Raw genomic sequence first — 27,506 nt, 5'->3', positions numbered from 1 at the left:
CAGGTTGTTATTAAAGTGGTGCACTGTGCAGACGGCTTCCTGTTCTATGTCAAGCAGAGTTGCTTCAGCCTATTGCTGAGACCAGGGCAAAGGACAGATAGCTGATTATCCAAAAAAAGGAAATAGGTAGATAGCTCTCCCCATCGCCTGGTTGCTAACAGCCTCTGGAGGAGGAGAAGGATGCAGTTTCCAACACAAGCAATCGCTTCAGCTGTCTCCTGCCTTTGGGTCACCTTTTGATCATGTAGGCATGATAAGAAAGGAAACCTCGAATCTATAAGGGGCAAGACACCGCCACTCCCTTGGGCACCAGCTCTGGATCCCTTCTGGAGGAGTCCCCCCCTCACTATAATGTTTCTTAAATACAATTTACTTTCTGTTCCTGCCTCGGCATTTCTCAGGGGTTTAATCTTCAACATCAGTGGAATGTGGCCCAATCCTAAAGATTGGTATCATCACTATAGGAACACCTCTTCACTTAGCTTCCTAAACTTTCCTGAGCAAGAGCAAAGGGATTGGTGCAATCTAGCTGGGAATGCTCACACAGGGGTGTGGCACACACGTGTGCATTCGAGGGCATGCACACGCCTCTGAGCATTGTCTCATGTCCTTCCTGTATTTCCCCTCAATGGATGCTCTGGCCTTGGGTCCCCTTCCTGGAGGATGTCCTGAGCATCCATTCCTGGATTAATGACCGTACTCTGCATTCCGTGGGATGGACAGCAGAGTGGCGGAACACCTGTGTATGAGGCCCAACCTCGGCCCCACCCAGACCTCCTGGCCGGGGGCATGCCTTTCCCACCACCCTGGTTCTGGTAGCTACCATTACTCCTCAGTCACATCTGGCTTTCCTTTTTGCCTTTCCAGACAAGAGTCGGGGATATAATGGAGTTTACAGGAGATTGTAACATGACCCTGTAATTGAACACACCCTGGGGAATTCCTTCACAAGTATTTCTGGGTTTGGGTGGGTTTCTGTCCCAGACTTTGCCTGGACACAAAAGATTCACATTGAAGGAATTCATTAAAAACAAAAAACACTTGCTGCTACCAAGTTGGGGTGGGAATGATCCAGCAATGTGCCAGTTGATTGATACGTAAGGAATGGTCATCATCAATTAAAATAAAAAGAAAGCACAGGAGGCAAAGAGGAATAAGGAAAAGGCCCAGAGACCAGTTATTTGGGCCAATAAACCCATCCAGGGAGGCTGTCTCGAGGGCAGTCTAGAAGCATTTTCCTCTGGTGAATTCCACCCTCACATGGAAAAGAGCCGCAGAGCACAGTAATGTCAGAGATGGCCACCGTCTCGCAGCAGAGACTTGTCTTCATTCCACATAAGCCATAAAAATAAAAAGTCTTCTTTTCCCTGCCTTTCTCTAAGATCAACTTACAGAAGGGTTTGGGGAGGGAATGAATAAGCTCAGTCACTTTGGTTGTAAGGTTTAGGGGTAAATTCTTTCTTCATAGTCAATTTCCTTTTTTCTAAAAAATCTGTTTCTATGAAAGATATTGTCCTGATTTATTCAATAAAAATGGGGTTTAACAGTAATTTAAAACATATTATAATTGTACAATCAAATCCATAATTACTAAACATGAGCTTGGTAGAGTCACATAGTGAGTAAATAACTGCTTTATGGTTTTTAAGTTGTTGCATATGACTTATACATTTTTAAGGCCTCTTTTAGCAAATTGTGGCCATACCTGGTACCCAACTTCCATTGGGCCACCCAGGATAATGGGGTTTAAAGCAAATAAATGATCCATAAAAGATGAATGAGGGGGCTGGGAAACACTCCAAGTACTTCAACAACTAACACAAAAGAGATTATTTTATATGTTCTGGAACATTATATTATAAAGAAGTGTTTCTCACCCTGCTCCCACTGTGCGCACACACACTTTCTCACACACACACACACACACACACGCATAGTGACTGTCTTTCTATAAATACAATCTTGCACATGCCTACATTATGCAGAGCTGAGGAGGCTGCTCCCTCTGATCCTGCAGTGGGCCCCAGGTCTGGCTCCTCCTGTCCGCCTCTCTTCTGCAGTTCCACTTGGAACCCCCAGCACTCTACACCAGTTTGGAAACTTCCAGAAAGTCCTACTCTGCTTTTCTCTATATACATGCACGACATTCTAAGGGTAGATGAATCTAACATGTGATAGGAGGAATGTTAGCTATGACAAAGAACTTCAATAAAACACTGGACTGCAGCCCTGAGCAGATTTCCAGTGGCTTCTAATTCTGCATAAAAGGAAGGACAAAAAGCACTTTCTTTATGGCACTGGTTGTTGGGCCTCAGCCTCGTTCAGACACTCAGTCCCTCCACCAGGCACTGTGCTGTCACATTGTCCTGGCTGATCCTGTCCCTACTGGCCACAGTCCACTATCAAACAACTGAAATGCAAATTGACATGTGCTGTCAGAGTAATATATGCACTAGATTTTGAAGATTTGAAAGAGTATAAATATTGTATTTGACATAGTTACATAATAATATATGACTAGAATAAATTTTACTTGTTGCTTTCTATTGTTTTTAAATGTGGCCACCAGAAAATTTAAATTCCATGTATACCTTGTGTCTGCAACTGGTCTTATATTCTATTAAACTGTGCAGCTCTATCCTATGGGTCACCAAGTCAAAGAGCCACAGAGACCAGTCGGCAACACAGATGATGCCTCTGAGATGTCCTTGGGCACTGGTGGGACCACGAAGTGCTAAGGCATATGCCTATCAGAGGAGGCGGGGCCCTCGGCACCACCCCATTATAGCAAGGCAAGAATGTGCTCCAGCTGTCTCTTGGACCTCCTAAGGTTTTAGAGAGACTTTGGAAATCTGGATGTAAATGGGTGTGGGGAGTATGTATTCATATGTGCACATGAATTTTCCAAACTTCTAAGTGTTGGAAACTACTCCACAATTTTAAAAACTAAGGTAGCACAACAACACTCTTTAGGCCAAACACAACATGTCGGGAGCCAACCCTGGCCATAGGATGGCGGTATGTGGGACGCTCCGTCTCTGCCAGGGCCAGCCTACCGTGGTTTCCTCCTCCCCAGCCATGAGGCCTCCAGACAGGCTGTTTGTTTTTTGTTTTTTTGTTGTTGTTGTTTTTGTTTTTTATGTTTTACCAAGGATTGAATCCAGGGGTGCTTTACCACTGAGCCACATCCCCAGCTCTTTATATATATATATAATTTATATATATTATTTATATATATATATTTTTTAAATATTATATATATATATATTTATATATATAATTTAGAGTCAGGGTCTTGTTGAGTTGCTTAGGACCTTACTAAGTTGCTGAGGCTGGCTTTAAACTTGTGATCCTTCTGCCTCAGCCTCCTGAGCCTCTGGGATTACAGTTGTGTGCCACTGCACCTGGCCAGACGGGCTGTCTTGTATCTTTGCATACCGGTACCACGGCTGAGGCATCTACAGACACCAAATAAGGGTGGTCATGTAGATAAATGAACGCATGGGTTCTGAAATCCTCTCTCTTGGAGGTTCTTAAACGGGAACTGCTTTCCTCTCTTTCCAAAGGCTGATCTGTGCTCCCATCTTAGAGAGAGAGTGAAGAAGAGCTACTTCACCTCCCAAGTCTCTTCTCATTTGAGCTACCACTTTGGCAAAACATCCATGTCTTACAGGTGAAAAGAATTCTGAGGGTCCCCTTTGTGCTTGTGCCGAGAGTTTAAAAAAATACATTGACACTGAAACGCTAGAACATAATTTAAAATGAGGCCTGAATTTTACCCTAGTGCCATGGAATCTGGACGGACATTCACACTCTTCCTTCTCAAGGGAAAGGACCATGCCCAGTGGGAGGACCACGTGCCTTGGGGTTGGGGAAGGGAATGTATCCGTGTCACAGTCCAAGTGGCCAGGCTGGGACCAGGTCAATGTAGGCCGGCCCCACAGCCAGGGCTCCTTCAGGACACCAGGCAGAGTTGGACACTGTGCTGAAACCTAACAGGCTGAGTCATCAGAGAAGAGTGAGAAGGGGTGGAATCATGAAACCATACCCTTCGCCATGTCCCACTTTTTAATGGATCCAACATTGTAGAAATACTTGAGGTCTATTTTCTCCAGGCGCTTTTCATCTGTCGATTTAGAATATAATGACTATGCTTTTACCCTGAAAGTTAAACTGCCCTTTCTGAGCTCTGCAGGACAAACTGTCCCAGATCCAGGGCTGCCACTTGTTGCAGAGAAGAGGACCTGACCCAGGAGTGAAGGCACCCACCCGCCATGTGGGTGGGAGGCAGTGGAAGGAGAGACAGGGCCCGTGGGGACATCTCCTGAGACCCACAGGGGCGTCTCCACTTGTGTGCAGCCACTTTAGGACTTGCTTCCTGTCCTGATGCTCATCCCTGAGAGGCTCTCATGTCATCAAGGAAGACCACTGAAGTCATCAAGAATGCTTCCAAATGGGGCAATGACAGAGGACCTTGCCATGCCTCAGTGGGACACAGGCGTGCCTGTCCCCAGTGCCTGGGTGCACCGTCCTTGCATCTCTCCTTCTGGCCACTGGCAGTACTGTCCACAACTCTTTCTCTGCACTGTCCTTCTTCCTCTGAGCACTCTGAGTGCCCTCACCTCTGCCCCGCCCCACCCTCTGCCTTGAGTTGGTGCCCGGGCCCCATGAGCCCCTCTGTGCAGAGTGCTCACCATGGAGCACCACACACCTGTGGGCATAAGCATCTCTTCCAGTGGAACTCGGCGTCCCAGTGTCTAGCGTGCCCTCCAGCAGCTGCCACACAGTGGCAAGTGGAGAAAAGGCACCAGCAATTCCAAGAGCCCTGATGCATTCCAGCCACGGGCTCCCCGTGTCCATGGTCCCCTTCCCCAGTGCTCCTTGAGCCCTGTGACAGATGGTGGCCTCTCTCTGCAGATGAAACAAGGGCAGATGCTGGTGTGGATCTTCCTTTTCCAGCCAGCAGTGGCCAAGAGGGCACAGGCAAATAAATAAACCCTGCGCCTGCCACATGCTGATGTTTCATGGCCCCTGAAGCGTCACTTTGCTCCAAGCTGAGCTTGGCATCTTTCCCACCTGCAGAATTCCCCGTGGTCCCAGTGTGCATGATGCCAGTGCCCTTCCTGTGGTCTCCAGGCTCCTCCTGGATGGGCCGTCATGAGGTGCGCCATGGCCGGTCTCCTCCTACCCGTGGGATCGGGAGCGGGTCTAGAGTCGTCTCCTGCTTTCTGCTTCCTCCGTGGAGCTCCCTGCCCACTCCCTCTCCTCCTTACCTCTCCCTGCAGGGCTCCTCCTTCTCTTCCATCCTGGGCTATTAAATGAGAGGATTGTGCTACACCCCAGGGCTGAGACTCTACCCCTGCAACCACTGAGGGCTCTCCTTGTCTACCGCTCACAGCCGGGACTCCTGCCCAGGAAGGACCAGGTCCTGGACTTCTGCTACTGGCATGGTGGGGAAAAGAGCCACTGTTTTGGTGGAAGTCCTCACCACCTGGGAGCTACAGACTGCATGTGCTGGTGGCCGCTCTGCAGATGCATCTGTGGGGAGCTTCTGGCTGGCTGCACAGAACAGAGGCACTGAACACTGGCTTCTGACTGCTGGACACAAATCACACTCAGCTGGGCTCTAACTCTTCTGTCTGGGGTACCAGGACCTGGTCTCCTTGCTTCATCTTTTTTAACCTTTTTATCAGATGTCTTGAGGCTGTGCCAAGCACCCTGGTGAGCCTGGCAGAAGGATATTTGTGTAGAGTTGAAGCAACCAGCCTCCCTGGCAAGGTGATGAGAGGTCCAAGGAGGTGTCCTGTCCATTAAATAAACCGAGTCTATAACCACAGAGGCAGACCAGGAACCCACATGTCCACAGTGCAACATGTGAGTCCTGGGGCAGATCACGCAGACCTGTACATCAAGGTGAGGAGGGTGGGAACCTGCATTAATGTCCCAGGTGGTAATATGAAAAAAAACTATTAAAAATGTGGGTGAGTAAAAGCACAAAATTGTATCCATAACATGATTGACATCTCCTCTCCAGAAACATTGTGTATGCCCCGTCCAACACCTTTACCAACAGTCACAATGTTGGGTGGGAGGCAGAGTGACAGGTGGGAAGGCAGCCCACACTGCTATGGCCCACCTCCTTCCCTGCACACAGGCTCATGAAGATGATGCCATAGAACACTGAGGTCACTCAGGCCTTCTTAGAAGTGATTTATCCAGCACTTGACACCCACTCTGTGCACAATCCTGAAGGAGGGTCATCCTGGCCAAGGTTGCCAAGTCATGTCTACACTGGCTCCATGAGAGACTCCTTCCACACTGTCTGCATTAGCTCAGAGCAGATGAATGCTCCGTACTGGCTCAAGGCTAGTGAGCACCATCTATTCTTGTTCACGGCCACGGAGTCCCTATCTACACTAAAGAAGGAGGCACAGAGGTCCAGGCCTTGGAGAGGACAGCTGGTGGGCCCCTGTGCTCAGCCTGAGGCCCCACCTTTATTTTCATCAGCCTACATTTTAATCTTTGGAAAAAAATGTTAGGATCCAATTTGAAACCAATTTATTAAGAAACATCTGAGAAGAATCATGGGAAAGGACAGAGGGGCAGGGCAAAGTGTCCCAGGCAGAACAACCTCTGAGGTCTTCCGCAGGTGGGGGCAGAGGAGAGACGGCCGTCCGCTGGCGCTGTCTGTCTGTCTGGCTCTCCACTTCCTTGGAGGCAGGCCGTCTATGGGTGTGGCACGTCGCTTCTCTGTGACATTGGAACCACTTTATTGCTGACACGTGGCACGCAGCAGCAGCACAGGGCTCGGACACAGGCAGCGATCCTGCTCCTCACCTGTTTCCAGCCATTGGTGTGGCCAGGGCCTTGCCTCGGGGCTGTGTCCAGGGAGGAGGAGCTGCTGTGTGCCCTGGACCACCAGACGAGGACCCTGGAGGGCTCGGGCCTGGGGAAGCCAGAGTCAGACTGGGAGCAGCTGCGGAGAGTGGGGGCCCCTGCAGGCGGGCAGCGCAGAGGAATGGCAGGCAGGCTGCCACCCCTGATGTCCCTGTGCCCTGGCTGTTGGGCGTCCTCGGGCAGCGGATACTCAGAGGGCAAGGGGAAGGTGCGCAGGGCAGGCTGGCTGGCGCTCCTCTGTGGGAGGACAGGGACATTGGAGAGATTCTCGGGGCGCTGGCGAGGCCTAAGCCACTGAGGCACAGGCTGCCCCTGGAAGGCGCTCCCTACCCCCTGGCCTTGCTGGTGCTTCAGGATGAGGTACGTCGCCATGACCACATCGAACTTCCTCTTGGCCAGAGACACCCAGGTTTGGTAGGGATCAAAACCCAGGTCGAACAGCATGGTCAGGATGGCGGGGTCTGGGCGTGTGGGGAGGGCCTGGCTGGAAGGATGGGGTGCACACGGCTCACCCTGCCGCAGCCATGGGTGCTGCAGGATCTGCTTCACTGTGGGTCGCTTCTTGGGGTTCAGGACGAGGATCTGGCGGATGAGCCTTCGTGCTTTGACGGGAACAGAGCTGGGCACCTGGAACCTGGCCAGAAGGATCCTCATCAGCATCTCCTGAGGGGTGTCCCCCCTGAATGGGTGGCTCCCCGTCAACATACAGTAGAGAATGACGCCCAGGCTCCAGATGTCCGCTGGGGGGCCCTCATACTCTTGCTTCAGGACAATTTCTGGGGCGATGTAGGCCAGAGTACCCCATAAGTCATTCAGCTTCTGTCCGGCCGTGAACCTGGTGCTGAAGCCGAAGTCGATGAGTTTCACATGTCCTCTGGCATCCAGCATGATGTTCGCTGGCTTCAGGTCCCTGTGCACAATGCCCTTGTCATGGCAGTGGCCCAGGGCACACACGATCTGCCTGAAGAGTCTGCAGGCCTCCTTCTGCTGCATGCCACCAGGGGGGATGTACTCAAGTAGCTGTCCCCCACCTGTGTACTCCATCACCACGTACAGGTTCTTCCTGGTCCTCATCACCTGAAAGAGCTGGATCACGTTGGGGTGCTCCAGGCTCCTCAACATTAGAGGTTCGGAGAGGTCCGAGATGTCCTGCGTCACCGTCTTCAGGACTTTCACTGCCGCCTCTGCCCCCGTGAGGCGATGGCGGGCCAGGTAGACCTGACCAAACTCGCCATGCCCAATGGCCCTCAGGACCTCATACTGGTCCAGGAAGCCTGGCTCCTGGCAGGAGCCCGGCCCCCACAACGCTACTCTAGACTGACTACTCTTGCTAACCATGGACACCCTGAGCAGGAACACCCACTAAGGATGCTAACTGGAAAAAAAAATAACAAACCAAAACAATAAATCAAAATCAAAAACCAAAACCAGACAAAACAAAAAACCCAAATCAAAAAACCAATATCCACAGACCACAACCACCGACCGCCAACCACCAAGCGCACTAACTATCTGGGAGTCCGACAGGTCACCACCAAGAGCTTCCTGTACTTGTGGACAAAACCCAGCCTCAGCCACCCCCTTATATACTGGCTGTTTGAGATTCCTCACAATGGCTCCTTGTGAGGTCAGAGCTAGAAATGGCCCAGTCATGGCTGGACATATCCCCAGTGGTCCTCTCCCTCTGGGGCCTCCAGAACTTTTTCCATTTTCAGAATAAGAATAGAAAAGGACTCCAGATGTTTTTTGCTCCAGTGGGGTGTGGAGACTGATGTTTGCTTGTTTAGAAGTTAACGTTTGTACACTAGCTCAATGGACTTGTCATTTCATGTTTCCAAATTTCTACTGACTTTGGGCTTTGGAAGACCTTGTCCTATCTGAACTCAAGGTATTCAATTCCTTTCTCTTGAAAGAGTTGCCATCAAAAGTGTGGTAACCCCTCATCCACTTTCTGATACTACAGCTTTGTTCCTGAAGGAAGAGTCAGGGGCCTCCAGTGGTCATCTGGAGTCTGTTTCTCTATTTTATGTTGACAGAGAGCTGCCCATTCAGGGGACCACCTCTCAGGTGATGATGATGGGGATCACTCTCAGAAGGTGCCATGTAGAGCAGCCTTTATACCTATGGAGTTAAGAGGGAGGAAGATGTGGTCATCATTTCCCCATAAGATGCTCATCAGATTTCTCCTTAGAAGCTCTGGAAGGCAAGCCACTTGTCCCTTGTATTTCTGTACTAACCTGAGTAATTTTTACCTTTGAAAAATGTTGTACTTTCTAAATAACAGTAACAAATATAATTGAAAACTCCTAAGTACTTAATGCCAATATGTGGAATTCCGCTAAAATGCCCAAAGGAAATAAGATGTGCACAAAAGAAAAGAAGTTAAAAATAGCTCTGTGGTCCAGGGGCTTCGAGCAAATCTCCGAGCTCTATATTTGCTCAGCTCTTCCGGGATGGCAGTGGGACCATGTGACCCCACGTCTTTGGTGGTGTATTGGCAGCTCTTGGCCAGGATCCCTGTGCACTTCCCCTTCCCCTTGGTCACACTCCACCCCAAGCCCATTTGCTACATTGTTGCCAGCTGTCCTGATACAGTAACAGCTTTCAGGAACCGTCCTCACCAGGCCAGGCACAGGGCTACTAGGACACAGGGATCTCTGGAACATAAATGGGTCCTTCCAACATCAGGCATGAAAAGTACAAGCAGAGGGTTTGTTCCTCATCGATGCCTATTGGAAGTTCAAGTTCTTTTTTAAACTGGGAATACATTCCATAATACAGTCCTTAGAACTACAAATATGTTATACAGCTTTGCACTTCTCTGATGGGAAACATGCAAAATAGGATTTCTTAGAATGTCTGTGTTTGCAGGCCACAAATTTGGAACAGTCCTACAGAAAGTCAGCTTATGTCTAACAGTCCCTGCCTGAGAGGAGCTGGGCAGAGGCGTCCTCATTCTCCATAACATCCCGAGACCTGACGCAGCATCGCCAGATACAGGTGGTCATGTAAAGGAGACTTTTCTAACCTCTCAGAAAGCAGGACAGCAAACCATTTGTGCCCAAAGGAAGACTTAAGTGTCTTTTGATTTTCTCTATAGAAAATATCATAAATTTTTTTTGCCATGTGAAAAGGAAATCAGATTTATGACCAAGAAGTGGGAAAAAAGATATTATGTAGTCAGACAGTTAATTAATAAAAATAGTGCAATAATTTTTTAGACCTTAAGACAATTTGTATTCAACATCTTTTTTTTAAGTGTGTAACATACTGTGGCTTCTTTTTTCCTTTCAAATTAATATTTTCACTTTTATATCTAATTTTATATTAAAAATTTAATGCTCTTTCCTTAAAGTGGAAAAACCTCTCCCAACGTGTACAAGCTGCAGGCCCCCTAAAAACAGATCCATCCTGACCCTTGAAAGAAGAGAATGGTATTTAAGAGAAAAATGAAAAACATACTGTCAGTCAGGTTTTCATTGCTGTGACCAAAATACCTGACAAGAACAACGTAGAGGAGGAAAATGTATCTGGGCTCATGGTTTCAGAGATTTAGTCCCCAGTGGGCTGGCTCCATTACCCCGGGACCAAGTGAGGCCTCGTCGGTTGATTCTTCCTAGATACCGTGGTGGAAGAGCATGATGGAGGAGCTCTGCTCTAGCAGCCAGGAAGCAGAGAAAGAGGAAGGGCAAGGGCTTCAGGGCAGATGCGACCCTCAGGGAATGTCCCCTACGACCACCTTTTCCAGCCAGGTCCCACCTTCCTACAGTTACACCCAGTGAGTCTTTTCAAACCAGGATGAGCTGATGAGGTCGCAGCTCTCATAATCCAATCACTTTATCTTGGGATATTCCTGCCTTAACACAGGAGCTTTGGGGGGACACCTTATATCCAACCATGACAGATTTTCTGGCCAGCGAAAGAGAAAAAAGCAATAAGATAAAAAAAAAATCCTAACAAAAAAATAACTCTGTGTTCTTTTTCCCACCCCGAGGATGAAATTGTCCCGAGCTACTGATAACAGTTCCGTTGCATTATCTGGTGACTGTCCATGTCAAGCATACAGTGTCCTTTACAGACCTGGCCCAATCAATGAAGGATATCTCAGATCCACCCAATGTCATGCATTCTTTCATTCATTAATTCAAAAAGAAATAAGATAGGTTTCCTGAACAGCTACCAGCCCTCTGCTTCCGTCTTGGCTACTCTCTAAACTCCCTTCTGGGATTGGGGACCCTGTGCTGAGTCTGCCTTCATCCTTTCTTGCCACCCAGAGCCAAGAGGTCAGAGCCATGCACAGGTCTCTGCACCTGCCAGGATCTTCTGGGCTTCTGCCTTCTCTCCCATCTTCTGCATGTCCTGGCTCCTGCTCATCGTGAAGTTGCTCCAAAAATCTCATTGCTGCAGCACTTTCCCTCCTTTGTGCCCAGTCTCTCCCCATTCTTCCTGTTCTGTTTGATGCTCATGTGCATTCTTGGTTCCAAAGTCTGCAGCCCTATCCCTTCTTTGTACCAGGCCAGCTCCAAGATCCAGGCCAAAGCTGGCTCCAGACAAAGGCATCTGGACCAGCTGAGAGAGCCCCCAAGGCTGCCTATGCAAGAACTTGCAGAGGATCACTTAATCTCCAGGCCTCGTTGATGATTCTGGCCTGGGAACATTTGTGTGGGGCTCAGGCATGAGCAAGTGGATCCTTTTATCTTTCTTTACTTTCAGGCAATTTTTCTTGTCATTGTTTTTGGTCTTTCAGAATGAGGTGGTATAAATGGCTGGTGTATTAATGAAAACCTTCCAGAGAGTTTATATTAAACAATCTTAATTCAGACATTTTGATATACAGGAAATTAAGCAAAAAACTATGTTGATAACAAAATGTGAGTCTTTCCTAAGCACAGACTCTTGGTCATTGCAGAAATATTTCCCAGGGTTTCCCAAGCATGAAGGTAAATAAGCAGAGCTCCTAACATCACGAAAATCGCTTAAAAAGCCATCAGACACTTTTCCTGGGAAATTACAATGAAAATCTGGTGAAGCATTAAAGTTAATATAACTCCAACTTTAAATGTTAAAATATCCAAATTATCCACCTTAACTGAATTCCAACCAAGTGAGAACATGTTAAGAAAGTAGGCTTCAGGGCTGGGGTATAGCTCAGTTGGTAGAGTGCTTGCCTCACAAGCACAAGGTCCTGGGTTCAATCCCCAGCACCACAAAGAAAAAAAAATAAAGAAAGAAAAGAAAAGAAATAGGCTTCATCTTCATCAGATAAAGTTAGGCTGAGAAGCATGGAGCAGGACATGGCAGCTTCCTAGATGATGAAGGACCCTGGACTTTCTCCACGCCTGTGGTGGTGACCTTCATCTGATTGCCACATTTGTGAATGATGCCTAAGGCCATGCCTACTTAAAGAACCAGGCCAAAGGACGTGGCCAAAATGGGTTGGCCTGCATTGTAGCCTGTGTCCCACCCTGGATTCTGTCCAAATCAGTGATCCCAACTAGCAGGCCCTGGGAGCATGGCTGTCCTCCAAAGTCTTTGACTTTTAAAGTTGTATAATGTTCCCTTAAATGTCATCATCTGCTCCTGTTAATAATCAATTCTGGATCAATAATGCAGTAATCAAGTCCCTCTTAAACAGCTGCATTCCTTGTCCCATTCCCCCTTCTAGACCTATGAGGGCTTCCAGGTCCGGTTCTACTTGGAATATGACGTACCCAAACCCAGTCCTGAGCACGAGCGGAAACCTGAGTGTAGAGGGTTCCAGATGCGATGAAAGGAGTCAGTGGGAGTCAATGTGTTTGGATAAACTGACTCAAAGACAGGCCCAGGGTTCAACTAAGCCACCCACCCAGAAAGGCAGCTCGCAGGTGGGAGGCCAGGAGAAGGAGAGCAGGAGAGAGTGAGCGGTTCCCAGTAAAGGGTGAAAGACATTGTTTTGAGAGGTAAGAATTCACCCACTTCTCAAATAAGCCACTTTCTGTAGCCTCAGCAATCTGCGACCACAAGATAAATTGTGCTTTTTCTTAATAGCGTGTTTTTTACAGCAAAATCCCCTGGTGTCCTCACTGCCAGTACCAGCCCTGTCCCACCCCATCAAGTCACCTTGAATATTTGTGTTTTCAAGACACCACTTGTTCCAGTCAGAATGGCAATTATCAAGAATATAAGTAACGATGAATGTTGTGGAGAATGTGGGAGGAAAGGCACACTCATCCATTGCTGGTGGGACTGCATATTGGTATAACCACTCTGGAAAGCAGGATGGAGATTCCTTAGAAAACCTGGAATGGAACCACCGTTTGACCCAGTTTTCCCACTCCTTGGCATACTTCCAAAGGACTGATGTCCTCTATGTGGCAGTTTCTAAAACTGAAGAAGTAAGACTGAGGAAATGTCGAGCATTCTATAGTAACACAACCCTATCAATGTTTATAGCAGCTCAAGTCACATTAGCTAAGCCATGGAACACCCTTCAACAGATGAATGGATAAAAAAAATGTGGTACATATACACAATGGAATATTACTCAAGCATAAAGAAGAATGAAATCATGGCATTTGCTGGTAAATGGATAGAACTGGAGACTACCATTCTAAGTGAATAAGTCAATCCCCAAAACCAAAGGCCAAATGTTCTCTGTGATATGTGGATGCTAACACACAATAGAGAGGGGAGGGAAGAATAGAAGTTCATTGGATTAGACAAAGGGGAATGAAGGGAAGGGAGGGAAGATAGGAATAGGAAAGATAGTAGAATGAGTCAGACATGACTTTCCTATGTTCATATATGAATACACAATCCATGAAACTCCACATCATGTACAACCACAAGGATGGGAAGTTTCACTCCAGGTATGTATACTATGTCAAAATATGCTCTACTGTCGTGAATATCTAAAAAGAATTTAAAAATGAAAAAAAGAAAGAGGAAAAGCATAAAAAAAAGACACCACGTGTACTAGTCATCTGTCACCACGTATCACACACTAGAGTTTGAAACAAGACATGTGTACTATTCCACGATTGCTGAGACTCAGGCTCCAAACACAGCTTAGTCGCCTCCTCTGCTCCAAGGTCCAGTCAGTAAGCCTCAGAGGTCCATCTAGAGGCCCCACTGGGAAGGATTCCTGCACAGGCTCAGCTGGTTGCCTGCAGGGTATTGACCAGGGTCTACCCTCAGTTTCTTGCCAATGGGCCTCTCCAATATGACTTGCTGGGAACAAGCTGAGAAGGCAAGAGTTGGCTAGCCAGACAGAAGTGACAATCTCATACAGCCTGGTCACAGAGGTGACATTCCACCAGCTTTGCTCTATTGTCTTGGTGAGGAGCAAGTCTCTGGCCCATCCTCAAGGGGAGGTGATTCACGAGGGCATGAGCGCCAGGCTGGGACCATCATGGGCCATTTGAGAAGCTACCCATTATACTACATGGTCAGAATGAGTTTCTAAGTTTCCCTGGCTCCCTTGCCAGGGTCTCCACTGGCTCCCAGTGACTCCAAGGAAAATATGCCAGTGCCTCTAGCTCTCCGTGGCATGAGTGAGATAGGGTTCTGCAGAAACAGCACTTTCTCAGAGTGTTTGTGTTCAGGGAAGGACAGCTCCTAGAGCAACCTACAGCTGCACTCTCAGGTCCAAGCAAAGGACCAGCCTGACCCTGGGGGTTGTGCTCCAGGGGGCTTCCTGCCTGGATCCCATCTCATATCCCCAGCAGCGCCCAGGTCCCACCCACCACCTGGCCTGTGGCAGTGCTCCAAGCTCAGTAGAGCTGGATTCTCCCTCCCCAGTGCAAAAAGAGAGAGGTCTTCCCTTCCCAGACACCCTACCCCAGGGTTCACCCTCTCCCCAGGGACTGAGGTGGAGAACATCCATTCCTTTCCCCTACCCCAAACGTGAGACCTGCTCCGTGGCCTGAACAAGACCACCACAGTCCATCAAACAAGCCAAAGCTAGAAAATAAAAAATAACCCATGCTCCATTCCCTCCGTCTTACTTCTTCAGTCTTAGAAAATACCACACAGAGGACGTCAGTGTCCTGCCCAAGGTATGAGCCATGCTGGTCCAGTTTCTTCTTATATTTCTTCAAGAGAAGATAAGACAGATGCCCCTCGGCCTCATCTTCAGCTTTCAAACTCCTGTGAGCAAGTGCTTGCTCATGAGCACCCTCCTCAGAATAAGAATTTTTAAGCAAAAGGCAGCCTAACTTGGAGAAGAACAATCCGGGTAAAATGTCCAGTTTACGTGTCTGACAACATTTCCACCTGAAGTGTACCCTGTGGGTCACTTCCTCAGGCCTGCGTAGGCAGTCCCTCCGGGACCACAGGGTGATTGGAAGACATTCTAATCTCCATTCATAAAGCACAAAACCTCCGCAGACCCCAAAATGTCTAACTTTCCAGGTTCACGAAAATGCAAAGTCCAGTTGCCAACAGGCATACAGTCCCCAGAGTGTCTGTGAGGGAGCTGCTAGGGAGGCCTGGTCTGATTATTCTCTTGGGATATGAGGTGCTGTGGATTTGTTTACTGTAGGGTGAAGCAGCCTTCAGCACACTTAGCTTACCCTCACGTCTCCCAAACTTCAAGTGGTTCTTCCCTCTGTATAGGACTCTAGTACATGTCAACTGGCCTTTGCCATTACCACCATGACACGGAGGTGACAATTCATGGAAGGAGCAAGATGCACCTCTCCCTGTTGGCTATAGAGAATTAAATATCCTGAAGTAAGCACTCCAACCCTCACTTGGACACCTGTGAAGGAGACTGGGAGTCTCACAAGATGGATGCCCAGGTGACGGTCACCTAGCCCATGCCTGCCCCCATTTCCCATCATGCAGCACTTCAAAGGCACAGGACGGATGTTGTGGTCTGTGGCATGTGTCACTTTGCATAGGGACAGGACAATGAAGGAGCTGAGGGGGAGGCAGAGGGCTTCTTCCCCCTGGTCTGCATGGCGAAGGGCCTCCATCCTTCTTTGGAACAGCTTATGTGAAAAGTCTAGAGGGCAGAGGATCTCAACGGCAAAGGGTGAAGGACGACTTCTTTGCCTCAGCTTGGTCTGTGGAAAATGAAAGGGTTCCAGAGGAAAGCACTGCCAAGTGCAGATTTAGGCACTTCAAAGAATTTTTATTTTTTCAATCAGAGGAGACATGAACTCCCAGATTCTAGACTCTCTATTTCAGTTCCAAATTGTCAAGTTGCTGATGATGCAGTCTCTCCTAGAGTTTGTTTGGAGAAAGCAGCAAATGCATGAAAAGGAAAAACTGTATTTTCCCCAAATGAGCTCCCTGCCTTTGCAGAGCATATGATTAACTGCAGCCATGGGACCAGAATCCTCTTACATTCCTGAAGGGTGACACTCTGTGACTCTTTGGTGTCAGGCCTGGCAAAATCCTGGACCAAGGACCAGCAGGGAGAATCAAAAATAATGGAGACTCTGGGGTGGTGCGTGGGAAGACAGGCTGGCCAGCATGTGGGGACTCTTGGCGAGCTTTGTGGCCCACATGACCCAGTGGAGGAGAACGGGGCTTGCTCTGGGCAGGCAGCCCTCCCCCCAGCCCACCCCATGTGCCCATGGTGGGGGCGTGCCCCAGGGCCAAAGCCATGTGAAGCTCTCCAGGGCTCCCACGGCTACCCATCCTGCACTGAACCAGCACTTCTGGCACTGAGACCTTCCTTCCTTCCTTCCTTCCTTCATTAAACAAGCACCTACAGTGGCCAGTCAGAGTCCCCAGGGGACTATGGAGAGCAGATGTGTACACAATGCCATCCCACACTGTGGGTAGAGCCAGCCTAAAGTCCCCAGCTCTCGGGGTTGTTGGGGCAAGAAGGTTCTGCACAGAATTAGCATCTAAACCAGGTCTCAAGGGTGACTAGGAGTTTGCTGGTAGACGAGGGAAGAAGCCCTGCAGACAGAGTGAGGATCAACCACACCTCCCTGGCTTGTTCCTAAGTATGTTTTCATTGGAAATTCACCAGTGCTGTTAAGTTGCTGGATAGACATCTTGGAACACGAAAAAACATTCAGCAAGTAATTTTGCTGGGGACTGAGCAAATCAGTCAGAAAAAAAACTTCAGCAATAACATTGAACCTGTCCACAGGGTACCTTCAGTTTAGTAAAGATCATCCCCAAAACATGGCACGTGGGCAGGGTGTGGATGGCTTTAGGAAGACATTGGGGTACAGGGCACCCCAGAGCCTCCCCGGGAGCCAGCAGAGGCCAGGCTGAAACTTCTCCTAAAGGAGAGACGTAAGGCGGGCATCCACCAAGGGTTCAGGAGAACTGGACCAGTCCTGAGTGGGACGGGGCACAGCAGAGCCAAGTACTACATGGGTGGTGGGTGGGGACTGTGGAAGTTGAGGGTGGGCAGGAAGGAGGGTGTGATGGGGAAAGAGATCAGGAAGAAGTGATCAAGGCAGCGTTAGGGGGCAGCCAGGCCAGGGGCAGGACACACACTTCATGCAGAAGGCGGCAAAGTTCCAGGGAAGGGTCTAAGTTGGGGAGTGACAACATCCACTTTAAAAAATAATGTCTTACTCTCATGTTTGAATATGAGGGCACGGTCATCATCACAGGAAACTCAGAGAATATGGAAAGCACTACAAAGAAAGTTAAATGGATAGGATTTAAGAAAAATTGGAAATCACAGTGGCACTGTCTGGAGAGCATTGTAAGCACGTCCCACTGTGAGCACGGTCCAGTCATTTTCCTTCCAGTCATTTGGAGACCCTGCAGCTGGGGAGGAAGGTGCAGGATGAGAGGAGCAAGACCAAGACTAGGAGAGGCTGTCCTGCAAGTCCAGGGCAAAGGAAAGAGAGGTAGAACCAGGTGGGGCACAAACAGCTCCTCCACGAGGCCACCAAGCAGTCCTGGGTTGGCTCAATGTGGGAAACCAACCTTACATGTAACTGGGCACACTCCCCGGCTGGGTGCTGAGGCACTCAGTCGCAGAAATGTGGCACTCTTCTTGGGTGCGAGGGTCGGTGTCTTGTGCATGGTGTGTCTTCCTACAGCCCCATGGGTGAAGCTACGCTCACCTGTTCCCTTGTAATATAACCCCTTGCCCTGTTTAGGATACAATCTTCCATGGAAGTGCCTTGTGTGTGTCCCCTTCTTTTACTGTGCCCTTGGGTGTGGCCTACCCAGGTGTCAGTCAACCTGCTGACAGTGGACATCATGAAGATACTCAGCCCCCTGAAACTTGACCCCTTGCCTCATTTGAATAGCTTCTCCTCAATAAAAGGGGTCAGCGTGTGCTCTCTTTCTTTCTGAGGACCCTTAAGTTCAGAGGAGCCGTCACAGTGACCCCAAAGAAAAAGGTATTGTGACTCTTGTGTGGTTATTTCGTGCAGCCCAGTTAGCCCAGTTTAACTGGAGTGATCCCCTGAGCCTTTTAGTCGTGAGAACGGAAACCCGGCAGCTCAAGGTCTGCTGACTCTCTTCCCAGTTAAGAGAATGACATCAATGTGCAGTGTTACCTGAGAGGTTCAAACCACCGTGAACATATTCTTGACAGCCAGAAGCTGTTACTGATCTTCTCCTCAGTTTCTCGTTGTCTTGTCTAATGCAATAGCCAGGAAGGTGGGGCAGAGAATCCAGAGAGGACAGGAGGGAGGAGGGTGCTGCCTCCTCCTTCCAGGGACCAGGGGACCAGGGATGAGGCTGAGGCTGCACATCGCTTCAACATGCGACGTGTGGCTTCAGAAAAACTCAGGATCCAGAAACAGCTGCTATGTATTTTTTGTAAAGTTTAATTTTATAAAAGTATCAGAAGTAATGGTTCTCAACCAAAGAGAGGCAATGAGAGAGATCCACTGTCCGAGGAGAGCTCTTCTCTTCCTTCTTCACAGAGTTTTCGTTTGAGAAATTTCGAGCTTGCACAGTGTTTGGGAGAATCAAAGCCCTCATTCATTCAACTTTCACTATCCACATTTCACAATCCTGATGTCAGAGAGCTTTAAAAATACACATTTAGTCCACAAAGAACATGAACATCCACCCTTTGATGACCAAATCTACTATGTGAAGATATATTTTAATTCATTTCCTGATGTGAATGAAGGGAAAGACTTCATTTTTCAGCAGGCTCCTCACTGATTTCCCTGATCTCAAGGGTTTCTGGGCACAAGCTCGGGCCTCACCTGGACCCTCTCCTCACTGCCTGGAACCACATGTGATTTTTAGAGAGCAATGTCCTGCAGCTGGGAACCCAGAGACCTAACCCAGGCTCTGCTGCTGAGCCAGCCCAGGCAGTCACAACCGGCCACTGCTGTGACTAAGTAGTGCTCTCTCAGTGACACCAGTCCTTCCTCCACAAACCAAGTAACTGCCTGATGTGCACCTCAGGTTCTTGGAGAGGTGATCTCTGTTTACAATGTGCACAGTCATTGCCAACGGTATCACCACCATCACCTGTCCCTGGGTTACAAGACATCTGTCACTGCCTCATGTTTGGTGTTGAGCCATTGCTTTGTTTATTCTGTTTTGTTCATTTTCCGTCTCCTCCAACCAGGTGCCAATTCCCAGGACATAGGAGATGTGTCTTCCTTGTTTACCAATGAGTCTCTGTGAAAGGTGTCCCCACTTCCATGGCTGCGTGTCTGATGGGTCAGATTCCGCTAATAAAACCATCAAGCCCAGTAAATGCAGGCTGTTGTTTTTATGGTGTCACATTAGCTGCTTGTGATTCCTGAGCCTTGTGTTCTGCAGATGTACCCCAAAGCAGAGTCTTCCTTCCCAGGTGGCAAGTACTTCTAGGGCTTACACTGAACTCTTGGGTCTTCTGAGCTGCTGTCTCCCACCTGGAGTCACCTCTCCCAGACATCTGATCCGTGCTGATTTGGGAAGTGCCTTTGCTATTTGAGGTCTGTAACGAATCTAGCACTTCCATGGGGAAACCTGAGCGCATGGCGGAGGTGCCTGTGGCAGACTGTATTTTTCAAAGGTGGTAGAATCAGTATATTTCCTGACCCACACACTCTCACACTGTGACTCTCCTCATCTCTAAATAGTCTCTGTTTGAGGAAGGGCAGACCCTCATAACTGACTTGGCCAATGGAACATTCTGGAAGAGAGGCAGCCAAGTCTGGGTCATGAAAGGTGCAGGGCTCTGCCTGGCTCTTTCTTCCTTGGGATGGTCACTGTGTTTGAGGAAGCCCAGGCCAAATGGAGAGGTCACGCATGGGTTCCATCTGCAACCCCAGGAGTCATAGGCAGAGACAAGCCATCCCTGCTGTGCCCTATCTGGATTCCTGGCCTGAAGAAAGTGTGAGAAGTGAGGGATGGTTGTCATTCAAGCCACTGTGTTTGGGGGCCATTTGTTATAGAGTAAGAGAGGACCAATCCACAGACTTCCTGAGATCACCCTGGTTTTTATTCAACATAAGAAACACAGAGCATGGATTGGCCATCTGGTTAGAGGAAAGATCTAGCAGGTTTCCACTGCAGCTGTGCCTGAATATCAAGCACATTTTTTACTTGGGGTTACTAGAGATGGGGGGTAAAGGAGATGCCACTAGTTGGCATCACTGGGCCTGTGCAAGCTTCTACGCAACTTACTAATGCTGCAAATATCCTTAGCAGCCTTCACTTCCTTCAAAGCTCTTTGAGTTAAATATGCTGCTACTGAAAGAATACGACATATTCTTGCATCTGTAATATTATAGGTATCTGATACACAGAGGGCAGGAGATCGGATGGGATGGGTCCTCTTCTACTCATTAGGGATACTAATAATATCGTCTAAATCCTAGAAATGGGGCCAGTTCCTTCTTTAGAAAGTTAAATCATTGGGAGAGACTGGCTGTTAAAAGAAAAGCAATCGTGTTTGGGAGCCAACATTATCACCATTGCTGATGTTTTGTTAATGTCAGACATCCAGAATAAAACAAGAGGGCCATGTAAGACTACACAACAGTAGCCAAGAATCCCAGAGAAAAAAATTGTTTCAAAACAGCCTGTTCTGCAGGTGCCTGCCATCCCCATCCCAGGCTGGCTAAGCCGCTCTGGGGCTCGGGGCACAGTGCAGAGCCGTCTGAGTGTTGACCAGTGTTTGTAAATCAGTGACCTCCCCGCGTTGACATGGCACGTGAGGTGGGCTTGGAAGACCACTCCGCTGGGGCTTCCTGGGAAAGCAGTAAGGCTTTCCCAAAGGTCTCAACTTGGAAGATATAAGCGTTAAGATATAAGATCTTTGGGGTTGAGATACAAGTGGCTTTGAGGAGGGAGAGAAGAGTGGGGCAGAAATCAAATCAAATCATGACCATAACCTGTGCATCCTGTTTTTCTTCCTGTTCTCTACCAACAGGAGAGATGTACAAGAAATACGCCCACGATCATGGGACCCATAATAAAACTTGATGATTGAGATGCATGTGGCTGTGAAGTGCCTATGTCCTTCCTATGTCCCAAAGGTTATAAAAATGTAAATGCAAAGAACAGAGGAGGGGCAAGGACAGACACCAGAGTCCCAGTTTCTTGAGTTACATCTTCAAGTGCAATGCAGGCGAGAAGAGGGCAAGATGTGAGGAGTAAGGTTGGAGGGGTTACATTTGAGAAATATGGCAGGACTCAGCCTCACTAGACATTTAGCTAGACTTGAACATGATAGATACCTAGATAGCCTTACTTTCCCCATTTAAAATAATTCCTCTTCTGACTTCCTAGGGATTTGGGAGTTAGAGATATTAAGTGACATCAGTTATTCAGGAGGTAAGTCTGAAATTCTCTGTGGACCTCATTATTATTTTAGATGTTTTTGTTGTATTTTAATGCAAAAGCCTGGAACTGCCTGCATAATTCTTAGAGTCCAGCACAAAATGAAGATGGGAAATTTCATGTACAAACACTGTTAAGAATTTACAGGCATGTGACAGCAAGGCCCTTCTGAGCATGAGGCCCTGGGTAGTTGAGCAGGTCACACATTCATGAAGGGGGTCCCACATAAGCCAAAGCCAGAAAAGGATGGGCACACACAGCTGATTGCATTAGAGTAGGGGCTGTCTGGAGAAAGTCACACAGAAACCCCAAAGGGCAGGCGGACATGCTGTTGGACTCACTCTTGTACCGGAGCTTTGCAGAATATGTTAGAGAGTAAGAAAACAGAACAGAAACCTTGCTTCACGCATAGTGTTATTCCCATGATCATTGTCAAGGTGCACAAAGGCATGTACAAAACAGTTAATGTTCTTGAATCTTTTGGTGGGACAGGACCTAATGAATTAATTCCATGTGACTGTGAAAGTTATCAGAATCAAACTGGAGTCACTTGTGTCCAACCCTAATGAAAACATTTGTGAAAAAATACACAAATGAGGCTGGGAGGACCTGAAGGAGGAGTCTTGTGTGTGTGTACAAGAATGGTCACAAAAGACTCCCCCCCAAAGCACAACCTTGCACAAAGTCCACCATGACCTTGGCCAGGCCGCTTCTGTAAAAGTATCTTTCAGCATCTGTCTGTCCCACCTTGGACTGACACTACCCTTGTTATTGATCCTTGTGGCCAAGGATTATTACTTCAAATCAACTTATGTGATCCTCACTTTGCCTTAAAGAAGCCTCAACTTCATTGAATATGCTCATGGTTCACTGAGCTGTGCTGTTCCCAGGGCAATGTAATTTCTTGGTACACTTATTAATCTCTGAGAAGCTGTGTTTGATACTTAGGTTGGCGTAATACATATCAACCACATATGCAAATAATCATGATGTGGTGCCTGGGTAGCCATTTGAACTCAGGTGTGCTTTGGATTTCTTATTTTTTTCCCCAAACACCTGATTATTTGATTAAATTGATTTCATTCTTTCAAAGATTTTGTATGTTCAGTCTTAAAAACCTAGTGGGAAATTAGGTTTTGGCTATAGCCTTTCTCTTTGTCTCTACCTGCCTCGGAGACTGCCCCTTTTCCTTCTCTCCTTCCTCCTTTCTTCTTCCTTCCCTGCACAGATCTGAGCTGCGTAACACCACTAAACTCTGGGTTCTAGCTACATCATTTGACGTCTGAGCACCACATCTGAACTGATCTAACTGGAGCACACGGGATGCTGTCTCTGTTTTTACAGAGACGACCCAACAGCCTTACATGCCAGTCTGACCTTAGCCAGAGTGCATGTAAGATGAACATGAAGGTATGCATGAATACGTAAGTCTGCCTTGTGAGTGGCTCAATCCTGGTGATGGGGACTCAAAGGATACTGCACACTATGAGTTTCCTGCTGGAAAGTCAGTGTTTTACCAACAAGGCAGACTCGTGATTTCATGATGAATTAAAGCTGCTTTGGCGGGTTAGACAATTCTTTGGGAGAGGTAGATGAGCAGAAGTACTAACCGCCGTCACGTAGGCAGGATTTGGGTTCCAGGGCAGGATTGCATTGCTGCCCTGTGTGAGCCTCCATGGCCCCTTAAGAGCTGCCAAGCCACAGTCCTGCTTCTGGCCTCTCTTGTCCCTGAGAGGCAGAAAATAGCCCCTCCTCCCCAGACAACACCAGCTAACCTCGCCAGGCTGCTCCACGTGAGGACTTGACAAAAAATACAGGGTGCTCAGTTACAGGTGAATTTCACAAAAACAACAAATACATGATTTTAGTATAGGTATCTCAAATATGGTATGGCCTTACTTTAACTAAAAAAAAAAATATTGGTACTTAATCTGAAATTCCCATGTAACTGGGCACCTTCTTTTATTTATTTTATTTTTTTCTTGCTCCACCAGCATCAGGAGGATGGATTCAGCAGAAAGGGCTTGTGGATATTATCTAGGCTTTCTGTGTTTCTAGTCTCATCTCTCTAGCAAACCTACCCTAAAGCTAAGGGACATCACAGGTCAGTGGTTCCCACCGGAGTCACTGAAGCAGGGACACGGACTGTCAGCAATGAAAGTGGCAGTACTGTGGCGGAGGTTGTGGCCTGAGGACCCTGGAGAGACCGTAGGAGGCCCCACGGGAGCAGGGACCGCAGGGTGGGCTGGAGTCGGCCACCCTGTGCACTGCCCCTCCCTGCCCTGGGCTGGAGGAGGCTGAAGCAACGGCAGACATGTCCTGGTGGTCCTTTTTCCTCGGTGTTTTTGTTTCTGCTTTGGCAAAAACACACAAAGCTCAGGGCTTCTCCCAAGCCAGGGCTGGGATGGGACTAAACCCCAGGCAGGGATCCCTGCAGAAGCATTACTGCTGTGGGCACAGCAGGAAGTTGGAGACACTATCCTTTTCCTACTAGCAGATGACCGTGGTTGGGGCAGAAAAGACGATGAAACGTGGAGCACACTAATTTTTCCACCTAGTAAAGGAGAGATTTAACTCACTGACTAATCTGATTTAAGAAACAAAAAGTGTGTGCTCTATGTCAGGTATCGTTCTATGTGCTTTGCAAGGATCATTCAACCCTCTAACAAACTGAGATTGTTGAATTTGTACTGCATGGTCATTTATCCCGTTTTATAGAAGGAACTGATACACAGAGAGGTTAAGCAGCTTGCCCACAGTTACACAGCTAGGAGGTGGCTGCAGCAGGACTCATCCCAAGTGTTTTTGAACTGTTCTCTCACACTTCCAGGAGGGCTTGTGCCAGGGCTGTAGCATGCATCCAGTCTTTTGTGCATAGTGATGATGATGATGATAATGATGATGATGATGATGAAGATGAAGATGATAAAACCAAGATCACAAAGATGCATTTCCAGGCATATAGGTCTGTGCCGGCTCTGGAGAGGTGACAGCTACATGACAGGGGGCTGACACACTGCAGGCACTCAGAAGTCAGATTGTTGCTTTTACGCCAGTGAGCTGTTACGGTGGGCACCAGGCTCCATGCAAGCTGCTGAGATAATGCAGAAGCCCTGGCCTCTGCCACAGAAGCCGATGCTATCAACGACACCTTCCTCCCAGAGAAGACTGGGATTAAGAGCAGTGCCACTTGCCATAGTGAAACAACTGACTCCGGAGTCCCTGAGGTGTTCAGAGACCACCAATGACCAGCCCTCATTTCTAGCCTCCCTCCAAGCTGAGTGCCTGTCTGTGTGTCTGTATTTCCTAAGACAAGCTGGGTAGTTATAACCTATACCCAAAGTATACTACCAATGTTGACCGAATTAAGTTGAATAAATCATAGCATTGTATATGCCTGGAATTTTTGAAAAGTGTTATTATTAAATATTGCTGAATTTCCCAATACTTTAATAGAACAGATTTATAGGATCAGTTTTAATAAGAGTTTGGGTATATAAATTGGACCTTTTGCCGATATGTGTAAAATCAAAGAATCTCAGGTTCTGGCTCTGTAACCCGTCTGGAGCCTGAATTGTATCCTGTTCTTGCCAAGGGCTAAGAATCTGGTTAAGATCTCAGCAGTTCATGCAGCTATTGTTTACAATGCTCTCCACATCAGGCATTTATTATTTGTGCTATGAACATCAGTTTTATATCCTATACTCTCTTTTATCCAGAAAGCTGTGAATGTATAGTGATTCTAGATTGTAAAGTTTGTTACATTTTCTTGAAATACATATCTTTTCTAGCAGATGTTTCTCATTTAAAACAAAAAAAAATTTAGCTGTCAATGGACCTTTATTTTATTTATTTGTATGCGGTGCTGAGAATCAAACCCTGTGCCACACAAATTCTAGGCAAGTGCTCCGCCACTGAGCAGAACCACAGCCCAATGTTTCTCATTTTTAAAAAGTCTTTTCAAAGTAAACTTTCAATATCCTTGACTTTCTCCATTCTTTTTCTATTCTTCGTTTTACTAATTTCCACCCCAATCTTCATGATTTTCTTCCTTCTGCTTGTATTAGGTTTAGTGTGCTGTTCTTTTCCAAGTGTCTTCACATGGAAGGATAGATTATTGATTTGAGGTCTTTCTTCTTTACTATCGTTGGCATTCACAGCTATACATTTTCCTCTAGGCACGGCATTAGCTGCATCTCAGATTTTGGTGTTGTGTCTTCATTTTCATTCATCTGAAAACATTTTCTATTTTCCCTTATGATTTCTTGACCCATCAATTATTTACAGAATGTTGTTTATTGACATATACTTGTGGATTGGCCAAAATTCTTTCTCTTATTGATTCTCTATTTCATTCTGTTATGGTCAGAACATATTTTGCATTAGTCCAATGTTTTAGGGTTGAAAGGACCATTTTATGATCTCTCATATGCTCAGTCCTCAAGAAGGTTTCCTGTGCATTTGAAAAAACTGCACATTCTGCTGTGATCGAACAGTTTTCTATAGATCACTGTCGGTTATTGTTGGTTTATAATGTTATTTGGTAAAGTCTTCTATTTCCTTGTCTGTCTGAATTATGAATTATGAATTGTTTATTTCTGGACTTTTCAATTTAATATTTTCAGACAAGGGTTGACTACAGATAACAGATCATGGATAAGGGGATGTTATGGTTTAGATATGAAGGATCCCCCAAAAGCTCATGTGTGAGAAAATGCAAGAAAGTTTAGAAGTAAAGGATTGGGTAAGAGCCTTAACTGAATCAATGCATTTATCTCCTAATAGGGATTAACTGAGTGGTGACTGTGGGCAGGTGGGGTGTGGCTGGAGGAGGTGGGTCCCTAGGGGCAAGTCGTTGGGGTGTATATTTTGTCCCTAGTGAGCAGAGCACTCGTGCACGCTCTTTCTCTCTCCCTCTCCCTCTCCTCTCTCTCTCTCTCTCTCTCTCTCTCTCTCTCTCTCTCTCTCTCTCTCCTGAATGCTGTGCTCTGAGCTGCTTTCTTCCTCCACACCCTTCCACCATGATGTTCTGCTTCTTCTCCAGCCCAATGCAACAGAGTTGGCCATCTAGAAACTTCTGAAATCATGAGCACCAAACAAACTTTTCCTCCTCTAAAAATTTTCTTGTCAGGTCTTTTGATCACAGCAGCGACAGAGCTGACCAAAACAGGGGTATTTGTTGTACATTTGTAATTGCTACATCCTCCAGAATGAATTGACTGTCTTATCATTACAAAATGTTTCTATCTCCAGTAAATTCTGTTGGTTTTAAAGTCACGTTAATGAAACCACTGGTTTTCTTCTGGTCACTCTTTGCATGGAATATCTTTTTTCCATTCTTTTACTATGGACCCATTTGTATCTTTTAGATACAGTAGACAGCATGTGTTGGCTCTTGTGTCTCGTTCAGTTGAACATCTCTGCCTCTTGACTGAATTGTTATCCAATCGAAATCTTTTAATTGATATCAAATATAATTGATATCAATATATTTACATCTGGCACTTTTTGTTTTCTGTCTCATGTCCTTTTTTCCCCCTTTATTGCTTCATTACTGCTTTCATTTGCATTAAATGTTTTAATGTCTCAGTCCCTGAGTGATCTCTCACTATTTTTGTACTCGTTTTCTCAGTGGTTGCTCTGGATCTCACCAGTGACATCGTGGCCTGTCTGAATCTATCTCAGGTTGATCCTAACTTAGGACCAGGCACCTCCAGCCACTTCACACCTGGTACTCCAGGAGCTCTTTCTGGTCCCTCGTATTAAGCCCGTGGGGGTCACATGTTCCTACTTCTTTGTTTCATAATTTGTGTGAATTATGAGCAACTCTGGGTACTGACCCCTCCTGAGCCTTCTTGTCACTGCTCTTGTTTGCTTGTTCACTTATTTTGTGATTTGGATAG

The 27,506-nt window shown here is 47.2% G+C and overlaps 1 protein-coding gene and 1 non-coding gene across 2 annotated transcripts; one reads left to right on the top strand and one right to left on the bottom strand.

Annotated features, from left to right (window-relative positions):
* Positions 1-6,726: 6,726 nt before the first annotated feature.
* LOC124095907 (sperm motility kinase 2B-like) lies at positions 6,727-8,235 on the bottom strand. Its single transcript, XM_046449321.1, has one exon. It carries the CDS (start codon positions 8,233-8,235, stop codon positions 6,727-6,729), a length of 1,509 nt encoding a protein of 502 aa, XP_046305277.1.
* Positions 8,236-12,034: 3,799 nt separating this feature from the next.
* Positions 12,035-12,107, top strand: Trnav-cac (transfer RNA valine (anticodon CAC)). Its single transcript has one exon. It is a non-coding gene; the product is annotated as a tRNA-Val (tRNA).
* Positions 12,108-27,506: the final 15,399 nt, after the last annotated feature.

Source organism: Marmota monax, unplaced genomic scaffold (assembly GCF_021218885.2).
Source record: "Marmota monax isolate L192 unplaced genomic scaffold, Marmota_monax_Labrador192_F-V1.1 WCK01_AAM20220418_F8-fsc00083, whole genome shotgun sequence".
NCBI classification, from domain to species: domain Eukaryota; kingdom Metazoa; phylum Chordata; class Mammalia; order Rodentia; family Sciuridae; genus Marmota; species Marmota monax.
The sequence above is the reverse complement of the archived record's forward strand: the minus strand, read 5'-3'. Positions and strand labels throughout refer to the sequence as shown.

What these genes read in the sequence shown, in the direction of transcription:
- LOC124095907 (XM_046449321.1), bottom strand. Translation starts at nt 8,235, where the DNA reads ATGGTTAGCAAGAGTAGTCAGTCTAGAGTAGCGTTGTGGGGGCCGGGC.